This window comes from Urocitellus parryii, chromosome 13 (assembly GCF_045843805.1).
Source record: "Urocitellus parryii isolate mUroPar1 chromosome 13, mUroPar1.hap1, whole genome shotgun sequence".
In the NCBI taxonomy this organism is placed as follows: domain Eukaryota; kingdom Metazoa; phylum Chordata; class Mammalia; order Rodentia; family Sciuridae; genus Urocitellus; species Urocitellus parryii.
In genome coordinates, this window is record NC_135543.1 from 273,938 (window position 1) to 289,198 (window position 15,261).

General features: G+C 54.4%; 1 protein-coding gene across 4 annotated transcripts in view; it reads left to right on the forward strand.

Annotated features, from left to right (window-relative positions):
* The first annotated feature begins 3,021 nt into the window (after positions 1-3,021).
* Positions 3,022-15,261, forward strand: part of Slc66a2 (solute carrier family 66 member 2) — a 30,186-nt gene continuing 17,946 nt past the window's right edge. For all 4 annotated transcript variants that reach the window (XM_026381128.2, XM_026381130.2, XM_026381129.2 and 1 more), the window contains exons 1-3: positions 3,022-3,613; positions 4,244-4,586; positions 10,318-10,451. In XM_026381128.2, coding sequence (XP_026236913.1) covers positions 4,384-4,586; positions 10,318-10,451 — 337 coding nt within the window. In that variant the 5' untranslated portion in view covers positions 3,022-3,613; positions 4,244-4,383. The remainder of the gene's footprint in view (positions 3,614-4,243; positions 4,587-10,317; positions 10,452-15,261) is intronic.

The window sequence follows — 15,261 nt, forward strand, 5'->3', positions numbered from 1 at the left end:
GTCACCAGGTGGCCACTGTTTTATCCTCAGGTGCTCTTGTGGGTGGACATTATTAAGAATTTTGAAATGATGTCAATTTAGCCTTAAAGAGGTATGGGTTTCCTCAAAAGCCCTCGTGGGCAGAGGGCACATGCCTTGACCTGGACCTACCTGGTGTCTGACTGGATACATTTCAGTACTATGCCACTTTTCACTGAGTGCCTCATTGGACTGTTCTCTTGAGGCAACTACAGACCCACATGCAGTTGTAAGCAGCACAGCACACCCCCTTTCTGCATTTGGATCACTTTTACCTGGGTGTTCCTGTGTGCATCAAGGTACATGATGGGCTGTTCCATCACCCCCAGGATCCAGCCCACCCCCCCCCATGCTGTCCCCAGTGCAAATCCTTGATCTTTCCTCTATTTCTGAAGTTTTGGCCCTTTAAAGAGGTGATATACACGGAATTACCATGTGCAGCTGCTGGTTGGCTTTTCACACCGCCTGAATTCGTGAAGGTGCTCCCCAGCAGGATGATGCTGTGTCCCAGGCCTCTCCAAGTGTTTTCCAGGCCAACTACCATGCCCCAGAATTGTTTGGGAATCAAACACCAACTCTGAGAAAAAAATGAAAAGGCTGCTTTTCTAGGTGAAAAGTTTCCATGTCTGGCTCCTACAGGGAAGCTGCAGGAGCCCTGCATGGGCTGAGAGCTGAGGCCCACCCAGCAGATGCAGGGAAGGGGTGGGGTGCGTGTCCTCTGGGAGGCCAGTGTGCTCACACCAATGACAGTGAGGGAACAGGGTGGGCAGAGGATGAGAAGAAAGTCATAAACAAGAACAAAGAACACCTGCAAGCAAACGCACATTTTGCACTACAAATTCTCTCTAGCAGGATTCCTTTTCTGAGCCCTAACCCTGGTCCTGGGGTGGCATCTCCAATCACCCTCCTTTGTATCTTCCTGGAGGGAAAGGTGGGCGGGGAATAGGGAGGTCGCCTCTAAGGCCCAGCTGTGGTGACTAGGGTGATTTGGATTTGCCCCTATAGAAGTAGAGTTTGTTAGGCACCTGCTGAAGTGGCTCCCAGTCGGATTCAGGCTTTAATGGGTCTCCTGGGGTGGAGGGCAAACCTTGTGACTTGATTTTCCCCAACAGAGCTGGCAGAAGTGCTTGGAGTAGCTCAGCTTCCTCTCCAAGGCCACAGGTCCAATGGCTGGTCATTACCTGTTGCTGGGTCCTGCGTCAGGTTGCAGTGGCCCCTGTAACAAATGACCACAACCCAGGAGGCTTTAACAGTAGAACTTTGTTCTTTCCAGTTCTGGAGGCTGGAAGTCTGAATCGTTTTACAGGGTGGAAATACAGTGTTGGCAGGCCAGACACCTCCATGGGCTCCTGGAGAGAATCCCAAACCTGCTGGCCACAGGTGTCCACTGGCTGTGGCTGCATCCCTTCAGCTTTCAAGGCCTGGGTTTCAAACCTATCTGCTCCATCTTTACATGCCTTCTTTTCTTGGGTCAAGTTTCCTGCCTCCTTGTTACAGAGATACATGAGACTGTATTTGGGGCCACAGGATGATCTCCCTGTCTCTAGATCTTTAATTGCATCTGCCCAAAACAAAAACAAAAACGAGTGTTTTCTGTGTACAGAGGCCCTCACAGGCTGTTGGAGTCAGGACATCTCTGAGGTCACTTTTCACCACACAGTGTGGCCGGCTTCCTTGGGAAGGCGGGAGTTAGGTACAGGTGCAGCATCTGTGGTGAGCTGGACATCCTTCTGCTTGGATCCCAGGCAGGGGACATGCAAATGTGAAGCCAGCTCTGCAGACAACAGTCTGCCTCTGCCTGTGGGGGTGGCCCAGGACCAGAATGCAAGGCTGTCCTGGAGGGATCCCCAGCAACATTGAGGAGCAGAAAGCCAACTTGCCTGAGTGAGTCCATGACCTCTTAGAGAGCAGGACCAACAAGGTGTGCAGCTGTGACTCCCTAGATGCCCCTGTGAGTCAGGAATGGGAACATTCTAGATGATTTAGCATGTGGGGGAGGGTGGGATAGTTTTGCTCTTGACCCTGCCACAATCTTTTTTGTCTGTTCTGGTGTGGGTTCTGCTGCTGGACACTGAACAGTGCTGGCTCAGAGAGAATGTCTCTGAGCCTTGGAGGTTGGAGGGTGTGTTCATCAGCTTTCTGCCACTGTGACAAAATAGACCTGAGAGTATAAACTTAGAAGAAGGAAAGATTTATTTTGGCTCATGGTATTGGAGGTCCCAACATTGCGGCCTGTGTCCAGGCAGAGCATGGCAGGGAGTGTGTGGTAGAGCAAAGCTGCCCACCTCATGGCATGTCCCCAGAGACCTCACTTCTTTTCACCAGGCCCATCTCCTCTGGTTCCACCACATCCCAAGAGTTCCATCAGCGGGGGACCCAGCCACCAACACATGACCTTTAGGGGACACTTGAGTTCCAAACTACAACAGAGGTGAGAGATGTACTCACTTAGGTCTTTGGGGTCAGGCTGCTGGTCAGTGTTCCTGCTCTTAGATCAGTATTCTCACGATTTTCCACCATGCCAGCAGAGTGGGAAACAGGAGGCCAGGCTAACTAGATCTGGGAGAGGGGTGAACTGGTGAGGAGACTGGCCACACTTGGAGCCATGGCCCCCACCCACTTGCCATTTTAGTGCCCCTTTTGCGATGCTCCCCTTTGTAGGAAGGGCCTCCAGCAAAGCCGGTGTGGTGTGTGTGTTTCCTAAGGGACTGTGGTCCTCTTCTCTGCGCTGGAGGCTGGCCTCCCAGGGTCCCTAGCAGGTCTTGGGATGGGCTCGACTCCAGCACTCCCAGGCGAGCTGACACACTCAGAAATTCCTTTGTTCTTTTTCTTTCAACGGGCATCCTGAGGATTGACCACATACAACCGAAGGCAGAAGGAGAGGCTCAACAAACTGGGCACCCTGGTGTGCTTATGCCAGCTGATGCCAGCCCCGGAGTCGCCCAGCAGCTAAGAGCGCCGGGAAGCTTCCGCCGCGGTGACGGTGACGCCTGGGCCGCTGTCCCTGGAATGGAGGAAATGTCTATGACCCTGCACGGGGCAGGGCTCCGTTTCCTGGAGAGAAACCCAACCCCGCCGGGACCTGTGCGACTCCTCCAGGGCTCAGTGGTCTCCAGGACTGTGAACTTCCGAACTGGACCAGCGTGGCCGGCCCCGCACAGGCTCCTCTGTTACCCGCAGGGCGCCCGGCGACATTCCCCAGGACGGGACTTCCCTGGCCAGGGCTCCCTCTGGTTCCCCAGGACTGCGTCCTTGGCTCTAGGTGGCAGCGCTCGGCGTCTACACCGACCCCATTCGCGAGCCGGGGCTGATGGAAACAGGTTCACTCGGGCACCCGAAGACTTGCCCAGCCAGCCAGGTGTTTCCTAACCCAGGCTGCCTAGAGGGGTGGAGCCAAACGCCCACCGCCCCTTCCCGCCCCCACGGAGCCAGGGGTCGGGTCCTCGGCGTCGTCACGCCCTGGCTGGCGAGCGCTAGGACCCGCGCCGCCTTCCTGCGGGCCCGGAGTGGGCGGGGCCTTCCATTGTGACGTCGCAGGGGCGCGCTCCCCGCCCTCGCGGACAGACTGACGGACAGACCGGCGTGGCAAGCGCGGGTAAGGGGCGCGGGGCGCGGATCTGGGCGCGGGGCCGCCCGGCCGTCTGTCCTTTTCAGGGTGCGCTCTGAGACGCCCTAGGGAGGCCGAGGACACCCGGTCGGCCACGCGATCACGGCCTCCGCCGCGCCCCGAACCCCCCGCCGGGGCGCGCGCCCGCCCCTCCCCCACGGCTGACTTGCTCCCCAGGCCCTGTCACCCCAGTGGTGACTGCGCCCGGGATGTACACCTCCTTCCTCCCGCCGTCCGCCCTCCCCACCCACATGCACCCTCCTCTTACTCTACCCCAAGGCCGTGCGCCCTCCTCCCACCGCCATGCACCCTCTTCCCATTTCACCCCGCTCCCCGGCCTTGCGCCCTTCCCCGCTCTGGCCAGGCGCTCTCCGTCCTACCAGCTGCCTGCTGGAGAGAAGGCCCGGCGCGCGTCTCCTGCTCCCAGAGCCGCCCCCGTCCCGGGAGGGGGTCCTGCCCCTGCCGCCAGCCCTGAGGTGCCCTTGGTGCGAGCGTCAGCTTCGGCCTCCGGAGCGCCGCCCTCACTGGCCCCACAGGCCCAACAGCTGGGCAGCGGGAAGTGGTGCGCCTGAGCCAAGCTTCTACCAGGAGTTCTTGACTCTCGTCCTCCATTGCCAGACCCCGCTGGTGGAGGATCGCGCAGGATAGCGGCTGCAATGTAGAGGTGAACGTCACTGTGCGGATTCTGGAGCTGTGAGAGCGCTGGGGCTTGTGCCAGGTGGACGTCGGCCGGACGGCAGGGCTGCCGGGTGCCCGGGATGGAGGCAGAAGGTTTGGATTGGCTTCTGGTCCCGCTCCATCGGCTGGTTTCCTGGGGGGCCGCCGCAGCCATGGTTTTTGGGGGCGTGGTGCCGTACATCCCGCAGTACAGGGACATCAGGAGGACTCAGAACGCCGACGGCTTCTCCACCCACGTGTGTCTGGTGCTCCTGGTGGCCAGTATTTTACGGATCCTCTTCTGGTAAGCTGGGCCTTGACCTGAGGGTGCCTGGGGAGATGGCATTGTCTTTGGGGGTCTGTTCCAGATGAGAGGCGAGGGTGGAGGTGTCTACTTCCTCAGAGGGGCCATTCACACCTTCCGGTGGCTCAGGCGCCCATTTTACGGCTGGCTAGTGTGGGACCTCCGCAGTCACTGAACTTCTTAGAATATTTCTCTGGAGAAGGTGGAATACTCTCAAATACAGTCTCCAGATCTGCCTTTTTATCTGATGAGTGGCTTGTCTGTATCTGATACTTCCTCTTTGTGAGCATTTCCTGGGACTGATTCTAGTGATGGGAAGGGGCCCTCTGCCTGGCGGACTCTTAGCTGGTGTGGTTTTGCTTTCCTTAGAAAGGAAGCCCGACCTTCTGGATAGTACTCAGTTGGAGACTGTCTTCTTGCTTCTCTCAAGCCAGTTTCCTCTTACTCTCATTTGTGTTCTGCGAGGAAGTTGAGGTTAGTTTAACAGTTGCTAAAGCAGACATAATTTGGAGGGTGAATTTTCAGAGGAAATGAAGAGAGAGCTATCATAGCCTCATCCTAAGGTTAAAGAGGTCTGGCATTTTTCCTTCTTCTGACTGGTCCCAAGGCTTCTGTGCTGATAGGAAGTCTTCATGAGGGTGGTCAGCTGAAGGGGCCCAGAAGAAAGGCTCAGGCAGTTCCCCACTTTCTGGATGCAGTTTGAGTGTTCATGTATCTGCCTTTTGCTAAGTAGCATCCAACCAGTAGCACCAAGCCAACCTTAGTGAGGTATGATTCACACTAAGTAAAATGTCCCTGTTTGAAGTGTACATTCCAATGTGAGACTCCCTGAACTCATGAGCTGCAGGTTCTCTCTGCTCTGCCCTGGGCCAGATGCTGAATAGCCCTGGGAGTGGGTTTTGCCCCTGTCTGGGATTTTTAGAAGTCGAACTAGTGAGTTGAATCATGTAAGAATTTGGTGGAGTGGGAAGGTTTGATCACTGCAGCAATGTTGGATACCTTGAGCTTTGTCTCTGGGCCAGGAGACTTCTGAGGAGGCTCTCACTGTTGTCTGAAGAAAGTTGTAAGACCACGTTTTGAAGATTTTTCCCTTCCTCCTCCTTGTCCCTTGGCTGAGGGTGGAGGTCCCTAGGTACCCCGTGATGGGACTGGGTGCCCTGAAGTGGACTTATCTCAGGTTGAATGGAAATAGCTTCCGAGATAAAATTGTGTTCAATGATGTCGTTCACCTGGAGCATGAACAGAGTGGGGCACACTCCCGGGCAGGCTTCTCAGTGCAGCCCAGGCACAGTGTCCAGACTGTGAAGGAGGGCAGGCTTGTCTTTCTCCAGAATAGAGGAGAATCACATGAAGTTGATGGATGAATGGGAAAAAGTGCCCCTTTGAGTGTTTCCATCAGTATGCTGTTGTTCAGAATTTAAAAAAGAAAATACATGTGAGCATATGGTGTGGGGAAGTCATAAGTGAGGCCAGTGTCCTGGTGTTGCCTGGAGACTGCCCCTAGTGCTCCCAGGGGAGAAGTACACAGGAACTGGTGTCCTTGCCTTGGCGCTGGGGCCTCTGAGGCCCTTGAGTGCTCCCCTAGGGGTTACAGGGCCACCTTCCTGGGGGTGCCAGGCTTGTCTGCAGGTGTTCCTTTCTGTAGAAACACATACTGAGCTGTCCTGGGCTACTCAGGCTTCTCTGGTCACATATAGGCCCTGGCTCCCCAGCATGTTCCAGAAGACTGGGAGGAGGACCCAGAGGGTGATGGCCCTTCTCTGGTCTGCAGCCTAGCCTGCCCCTTCCCTGCTCCTTGCACAGTGGGCCTGAGGATAGTCTGCCACATGTCCCCAGTGCTTCTGAAGGACCTTGGAAACCCTGCTGGCCAAGGCCATGTGCTGATCCTTATATCCCTGGAGCCCCTCACAGCCCTGTGAATGTCTCCTTCCAGGCTCCGGGCCAGCAACCTCTGATCCTACAGATTTTGAGGATTTCCCTGATGTCAGGCATGGCCAGGGCCACAGGGCTTTTGCTTTAGCAGGAGTGATACTTGAAATGTACCACCATGCACACATGCAGGTGTATATGTGCCCCACTCCCCATGAACACTCAGAGTGGCTGTAGGTGGGGCAGAGTGGATGAAACTGGAGCCTGCTACATACCAGGATGGTGGTACAGCTGGAGGCTCCATGGATTTCACAGTGCTGGCTGGGATTTAGACCTCAGACCTCCGATCCCCTATGATATGTCCTACCCCTATTGAGAGCTGTTCTACAGTCCTGCAGGAAGGGGCTGATTTGAGTGTAAACTCAAGGATTCTGAAACTTATGTAACTCTCATGCCCTCATTTCTTACAATTTTTGTCACTTTGCAAAACTAGCATTCAGCAGATCACACTCTATGAAATGTCAATGTGGGATTTGGTGTTTGTGGTGTCAGAAGTCAGAAGTGCCATGTGATTATTTGGATCACATTTATAGGTCTTGGGGGCTGAATGGGCAAGGTGGGCTGGGTCCCAGAGCCTTGTGATCTCATTATGGAATCTGTGAGGCACGGGTCGCATGCTCAGCCTCTGCTGTCTCTTGCAGGGTTAGTTGTAAGGATGGAAACACTGTATCTGAGATGCAGTAACATTATGCTACTGAGTGATATCTTCAGCACTGAGGAGTAGCTGTTAACTTTTTTTCCACTTGAGTTTTTCTATTACTGTGGGAGGTGGAGAAGCTGTCTGTAGAATAGATTGCAGGACTTTGTGTGCCCCTGGGGGCAGCATGGGCACCTGCACCCCACCAGAGCCCACTTGGATGGGGTGTTCAGAGTGGCTCTAGGAACAGGGCTACTGGCCCTCAGAGATGTTGTGCTCACTCACATCCTCAGGCAGGAGAGCAGGAGCTGTTGAACACCTTGCCAGCCAGACTCATGAATCCTGAAAAGTAAAGACCAGCACCTTTCTATTTTAAAAATTAATGATGTTGGGCTGTGGCTGTGGCTCAGTGGTACAGCACCTGCCTCGTGCATGTGGGGCTCTGGGTTTATTCCTCAGCAATACATAAAAATAAATAAATGAAGATATTATGTCCATCTGCAAATAAAAACAAATATTTTTAAAAAGATTAATGATATTGAGCTTTGGTTTCTTTTTCTTTTGTCCTTTGTGTATTTTTTTGTGGAAAGTGTGCTTTTTGATGTTTTGTCTCCTACTTGGTTTGTACTCACCTGTAGTCAGCTAGCTGTATGTCCAGCTCTGTTCTCTCTGGCCCTGGGTGAGATCTGCTGGACCATCTTCTCTGTGGACATCAGTTAAATCTGATTTGTGGTATGGTATGGGGGGGTGCAGACTTCAACTGCTTTTTCTCCAGTTTTTCTAGTTGCTGTGTTTCTGTTGAACATCTATAAAATGGAAGTAGTCTTTTGGTCACAGTGGCCATTTGTTGAAGGGCCCCTGTTGAGAACTTGATTCAGGAATTCATTTTATTGTGCTGCAGGCTTACATAGTGACCCCTAGAGGCTTCCCACTCCGTCACCTGACTGCCTTGGGGTAAGTTGGACAGCCAGGTAGCTGGTGGAGAGCCAGCCTGAGAGCGACTGTGGTTGGCTCTGTATCCCCCGCAACCTTAGATATGCCCTACACTTCACCGGTGAAGAGACAGGTTTGGGGATGGAGGGTCCCAGGGACATTAGCTGTTGCAGCACATGACTACAGGCACACATGGGCAGCATGCCTAAGTCCACTGCACCAGCCCTTGCCTGTGACTCAGAAACCCCTGTTGCAGCTGCCTGTTTCCAGCTGGACCTCCTGACCTGGGTCTGGCTCCCACCACACCCTGTCTTGTTCCAGCCTCTTCTGAGTTCCTCAACTGGTATTTCCTGGTGGCCTCCCAGGGAGGGCTCTGATGACACTTCCTGGGGGTGCACTGGCCTGCCTGTCTGTGCCCTGGCCCCCCATGTACCCTGTGCCTAGGTTGCTCTCTTCCTACTTTCTGTGGAGTCCATCTTGCCCCCCCCCCCACCCCGCCTGCCCCCACAGGAGACTCTCTGAGACTTTCCCAGTGGCCTGCCTATAATCTGTCCCCCTACATACACCTCCTCCCCCAGGCATACTTATTACCTGCTAGGCCTGCTGATCTGGGCAGGGGCAAGATTGCCATGGTTCAGAGCCTTGGAGAGGCCTACTGTGTTAGGTTTCAGGTTGGCAGTGAACTGTGCTCCCAGGTTTGGGCTTGTAGAAGCTGACTTACGGTAGCACACAGGTGAATCGGGGATCTGTTCTCTGTGTTAAGGGGACTGTTTTTCTCTTGGACTGTGTAGAGCTCTCATATATACTCTTCAAGGCTAGAAGACCAGGCCACATCCAGTTTTGTCTTTTACCAGTTGCTGGGAGGAGTGTGACCACCAAGTTTTATAAAGTGCTTTTTTTGATTTTAATTTATGGAGTGACTTTGGCATGTTCCTTGTCACAGTAGCAGGCATTTCCTGAGCAGGTTTGGCCATGGCTCCAGGTCCTCAAGGCTCTGGGTGTGTGGGCCTGACTAGTGGCCGCTCTGCCAGTTTTGCCCTGTGCTGAGGACGGGCCACTTCCTGTGGGCGCTGCTCAGGAGCTGCAGTAACAGGCCCTCCAGCTGCCTGTACCCATGCTGGCCTCAGAGGTGACTTGTGGGCTGGGGCTGTGGTGTGTGAACTTCAGTGTTGAGGAGAGGCTGGGAGTTGGCAAGACATCCAGTGTGGTGTGTTGACCCCAAGTTCAGGGGAAATGCCTATCAGGCCAAACTCTGAGGCCATTTCTAGCTGGAGTGGTCAGGTTAGGGTGAGGCAGGAGGCTTTCTTTCCTACCTGCCTTCCTCTGGTGATTGAACCCAGGGTGGTAGCACTGAGCCACATCCCCAGCCCTTTTTGTTTTTTATTTTGAGACAGGGTCTTACTGAGTTGCCCAGGCAGGACTTGGACTTGCCATCCTCCTACCTCAGCCTCCCCAGTCACTTGATTACAGGGGGCAGCTGTGCCCAGAGAGGGTAGGGACTTCTGAAGCCCACAGTCCCAGGTCTAGCCAGGGCGACGGTGATGGGGCTTACGTGTCACTTTCCACAGTGTTCTGGTGGTGTAGGGAGACCCCAGTCACCCCAGCCTTGGATTGTGCTGCTGCCCGGCGTGGGCTTGTGGGCTGTGTTGGTGGAAAACCAGCAGGAACCTGAGCTGGCACTGGGCTGGTAGTCTGGGAGCGAGGGTGGCATGGTGCGGGAGGCCCGGGGTGGAGAGCCCTTAGCTGCCTTCTCCTCTAGTGGGAGAGGCTAGAGTTTGGAGAGAGTCCCTTCTCTTCCATGCACACTCTGGGTGCTCTGGTGACCTGCCTCCCAGGCAGAAAGCAGGGCTTCTGTGGCCTGGTAGAGGCAGGGGTCTCTGCATGACAGGCCTTGGCATCTGGGACTTACTGGGATGGAGAGGTAGGGCCTTCCTCATGGTGCCAGGTTCAGGTGGGATCTCCAGACTTCCTGGAGGGGAGAATATTGTGTGTGGAGAGGCCCATGGGCATGGAGCTCAGGGTCCCTGGCTGTCTGTCCTGGATCTCGAGGCCCCTCCCCACCTCAGCCCATCTCACATGGAGCCTGGAAGAGGGGGCAGCAGGCGCGAGTGCCGTAGGGGCCATGGGTGTCTAAGGCCCTGGGGCTCTCTGTCCCCACTTACCTGCTGGCTCTGGCTGAGAGAGGCAGGCCTGGCCTGCAGCTCCTCCCTGACCTGTAGTCTCTGCTGCCAGGTTTGGAAGGCGCTTCGAGTCCCCCCTGCTGTGGCAGAGCATCGTCATGACCCTGACCATGCTGCTGATGCTGAAGCTGTGCACCGAGGTCCGGGTGGCCAACGAGCTGAACCTGAAACGCCGCTCCTTTGCAGGTGGGTGCTCGGCAGCCTCTGGAAATGAATTCTTACTAAATCAATAAAAAAATCATCTCCTGCTCACGTGGTGAAATACAAGCCACTGTGTTATCTCAGCAACTTCCATTTCACCAAATAGCTGCTATCTGTGATGGACAGCAGTGTCTCCGCTCTGTAAGAGGGAAACGGTCCAGGTAGGTCTCCTCACTAGAGGTCGGTGAGGCATTAACTTCTCTTGGTGGCCTTTTTGCTGTGGCCATCAGGGGCTGTGCAGTATGGGAGCCAGAAGTATGACTGTGTCCTGTCACAGAAGACGGGCCTGGGGAGGCAGGGTTTCTGATGTTGGGTGCTGTTTGTGTGAGGCCACAGCCTTTGGCTCTCACCAGGAGGCTCCTTCACCCGGATTGATGCACACTGGTGTTAACTGGGGCAGGGCCGGTTCACGTCCAGCTCACACAGCTTAGCTGAGAAAATAGAATGCACTTCTTCCTGCGTTTGCCTCCTCCTGAAGAAGTTCCTTGAGTCTGACATTCTGCGTTGCAGTCGCCGGCTGGTGGGCTTCTCGTGTGCAGGAGGGCAGGGCCTTATGTGGTTTTCCCGTCACTGAGCTGAAGACAGCACCTGCTGTGGTTTGTCTGAGGTTGTGTAGGTGCGTGATCTCAGTGGTTGCTTACAAGATGATTTTCCCCAGAGTCATTTAGTTTTGGGGTGCTGGGAAGTTGGAGTCTGCCAGGCGTTTTCATTTTTGATTATTATTTCTTCTCGTTGGTGAGCTCCTTCCTTCTCCTTCTCTGATGTCTGTTTTAGAGTGAGGTGAATGGTGCTGGTTTCAGTCTTGGTAGAAAGTGGGTCACCTTCCACTCTGAGGGAGGTCCTAGACCAATGAGTGTCACCGTAACTAGAGATGGCCACCAAGGCCATCTGTTTTCTGGTGTGTATCTGTCCTTTCTCCCCATCAATGCCATCCCTCCTGAGTAGCCACTCTCTGCCCTCTGGTGTGATTGGCTGCCAGGTGTGCTGGGGCTCGTGCCAAGGGTGCTGCCCACCTTGCCTGGAAGGCTGGGCTTCCTAGGGGCCAGCTTCAGTGTGAGCAAAGAGTCATGGTTTCAGGTCTTACTTCCTGCCAGCTTTGCCCCCTCTCTGTGTGGCCTGAGCTTCCCATGGCAGGATCCATGTCCCTGAGCCTGGGCTCAAAACAGAGCAGGTGCCCTGCCTGGCTGGGGGATGGGGTGCCCTCAGTCATGTTCTCATGGGGGAATGCCAAAAGGCTGAGGGCGCACAGTAGCACCCAAGGTACCAAACAACAGCTGTGTTTGTGCTGCCCGACTCTGATCATCAGAGTAGGTTTTGTGACATGTGAAGCCTCAGGGGTTCTGGGGACTGAGGGTGGGTGGCATACAGCAGAACGTGCACTAGGAGGAGGGCAGGCCCGGAGCTTAGCATTGTCTGCCTCCAGAACCTGTGTCCCACAGCCCCTTCCTCAGGCTTCCAGCGGGTTCTGGTTCAGGTGAGGGCAGAGGAGCCCCGTCTCCTGGGGACCCCACGGAGGTCTCACAGGGAAGCCATGGGAATGGATCTCTGGCTAGCCTCCCTTTACATGTTAGTGATTCCTGTTGTTCAGTGAATTATTCCTAAGGACTCTTTCTGTTCTAACTGGGATTGAATTAAGATCGTGGCCCCTGTTTTCAGGGCTAGATTTCTGTTTTCCTCAGATTTTGTTGCTGTGGCCAAAATACCCTACAGAACAGCTTAGAGGAGGGAAGGTTGATTTTGGCCACAGTTCCAGAGGTTCAGTCCATGGTGGGCAACTCCATGGCTCTGGGCCCAGGGCCAGGCAGGACATCATGGCAGAGGGCATGGAGGAGGAGTGCCATCCATTCAAGGCAGCCAGGAAGCAGCCAGAGAGAGAGCTGGGAGTACCGGGGACAAGTTTGTACCCCAAAGGCACACCCCCAGCCTCACACTCTGCTTTCCTATAGCTACCACATTGATCCATTTTGATTATTAACCCATCAAGTAGATTAATTACAGCTCTCATAATCACGAATCATCTTACTCTTGAACACTCCTTCATTGTCAAGCATGAGCTTTCGGGGACAACTCATATCCAAACTGGAACAGGCTGGAGCCTGAAGTTTGAACCAGGGCTCCTGTGACTGGCCACAGAGATGCCTGGGTCCTGGGGCCCTCGCTGGCAAAGGGCTCTGCAGGTGTGGAGGAAGTTGGGGTCCTTGTGGGGAGGCTGTCCTGTATTAATCCAGCCCGAGGGAGGAGGCAGGACCTCTGCCTGCTGACCCTGGGGCTCCTGACAGGCCATAGATCCTCTGTACTGGGACGGCAGTCCATGCCTGAAAATTCCCGAGGTTTTCATCCTAAGCCCTTTTAGGGTTTGAATCCTGTTCATGTTTATGGTGTCATGTCCACTGTGTGTAAGAAGTGGAAGGATGGATGTATGGAAACCAGGAAACCTGTGCTGACGTGCTCACCATAGTGCTCCTCTTCCTGCCAGCGTCTGTACATCCCACACTAGGACCTTGGGTTGGAGTGCACGCTGGGGCTACCCAGGAACAGGGGTGGGTGATGCCTTGTGTCACGGCAGACTCAAGTCCTGGCACAGTGATCATGAGCCTGAGTAATTTAAGGAGAAACTTCAGAATGACCTTATTTCAATAGAATAGTCAGATGGCCTAAAAATAAAAGGTAAACATTTTCCCACCATCTTTTATAGGATTTTTAAATTTGAAGTTTGCAAATTCAATTTGCAAGGTGAGATTAAGGAAACAACGAAGGGCGGGTTCGATTTAAAGATCATGTATTTGTTGTCTAAGTGTGAAGAACATGTGGAGTGCACGTTTGGGGTGCGACATTTTTGGGTAGCTCTGGTATCTGCAGGCAGTCTGCAGGGCTGGTGGTAGGGTCTGATGGCTGTTTGGTGTTTTGGGGTGGAAGTGGGGCTGTTTCCTATGAGATGAAATGCTTCCTGGCTGCACATGGTTCTGCCTGTCAGCCCCAGACCTGGGGTTGACTGGGTCTCTTCCGTCATGGCCCTGGCCCCCCACCCACGTCACCCCCATGACTTGGGAGCCGTAGGAGTGACAGCACAGATCACCACCATCTTTGGCCCACTGCTTGCCATCACCTGAGGCTGCTTCCAGCAAGACATTTGCTGGAATAGGCTGGAGGGGCTGTAGGCTCAGAATTGCACCTACTTAGAGTGCCACCCCCAGGGATGGGTGTTGTGAGAATGATGCCTCCTTGTGGGCATACTGCTGGCTGACACAGTGGAGCTGACTTCAGTCATTTTATTTATTTATTTATTTGAACCAGGGGTTGAACCCAGGGACACTTAACCACTGAGCCACATCCCCAACCCTTTTTGAGACAGGGTCTCACTAAGTTGCTTAGGGTCTCACTAAGTTGCTGAGGCTGGCCTTGAACTTGCAATCTTCCTGCCTCAGCCTCCTGAGTCCCTGAGATTGCAGGCATGACCATCATGTGAGACTGCTTTTAAAAAAATTAACTTTGTTTATAATGTATTTTTTCCTTTTAAATTTGTCATAGGAGTTATTTGAATAACAAAATTGTGGCCTGAAGTCAGGTGATTCGATTATCTGACATTTCCCCAGATCTTAGCACTCAGAGCTCCAGGGAGGAGCTGGTTGTTGAGGGGAGGAGCACCTGTCTGTGGTGGGGCCTCTGGGTGGTCATTCCGTCTGTGCGTGTGCTCAGAGCAGCAGTATTGGGACTGAAGGGGGGTGTGGGAAGGTGCCCTCTGTCTGGCTCGGGCTCCCTGGGACAAGGCTCATCAGTCCTCACCTCCCTGGTCCCACCTGCTGCCACTGTCCCCTCCCTGTGTGCATGTGCTAGCCCAATGACTCTCTCCTGATGACTTTCTGCCTGTGCTGCAGGTTACCCGGTTCCAGCCCACCCTGAGCTTCAGCCTCATCACCTGGTGCCCTGCTGTCTGTTACTCCAAACTGAGGACTCGAAGGGACAGTCAAGGTGGAGCTTTTCCCTACAGCTTGTGCCCGTTGTCCTTAGTATCAGCTAGGGAGGCCTGGAGGCTGAGGCTGGAAGCTGAGCTCACTGACTTGCAGGTGCCCCTCCTCACTCCCTTCTCCCTCTCTCGCCTGGTGTCACCCGGGCCCTGGCTGGCACACCCACTGTGACTCCTCACAGGCCTGATTTCCCTCACAGCATGGCTTCTGGTTCCCAGGGCGAGCTGCTTCTTCCTTGGGACCTAGTCTTGGAAGTCGACAATCCGCTTCCATGGCCTGGAGCCAGTGTACCTCTCCACCTGGCAAGGACCTTGAGGGTCTGGGGAAGCTGTGGGCAGACATGCTGCCAGCCACATCAGGGTCCTGGTGCCTACTAGAGCCCTGCTCAGCATGGAGTACAGGGTTCTGGAAATATTCCCTGGAGTCAGCCTTGGACACTGCTCCCATCTGTCCTGCAGATGTTCTCAAGTGTGGTGGCTCTGACCATCTGGCTTTCCAGGTGGGAAACGTTGGGTGGTGCAGGAGTGTCCAGGGGAATCCAGGGTGGGTGTTTTCTATGTCCTGGATCTGTCTTCCACCCCTGGGCTCTTACTCTGGGTATGTTTTATGCCAGAATGTCCCAGCATGTTCTCTCCCTTCCCCTTTCAGTGGATCTGATCTTTAGAAGAGGTGCCCGTGGGCAGTGAATTGGCCAAGTCCATGGTGCTGGGTAGTGACAGGTGGGAAAGCTGCCTGGGTGTGCTGCCCTTGGGTTGTGAGCAGAGTGGCATTGCATCTAGGCCATGGGGCTCCTCTGTGTTTGCATTCGCCTGTTTGTTGTGACAGCTGAC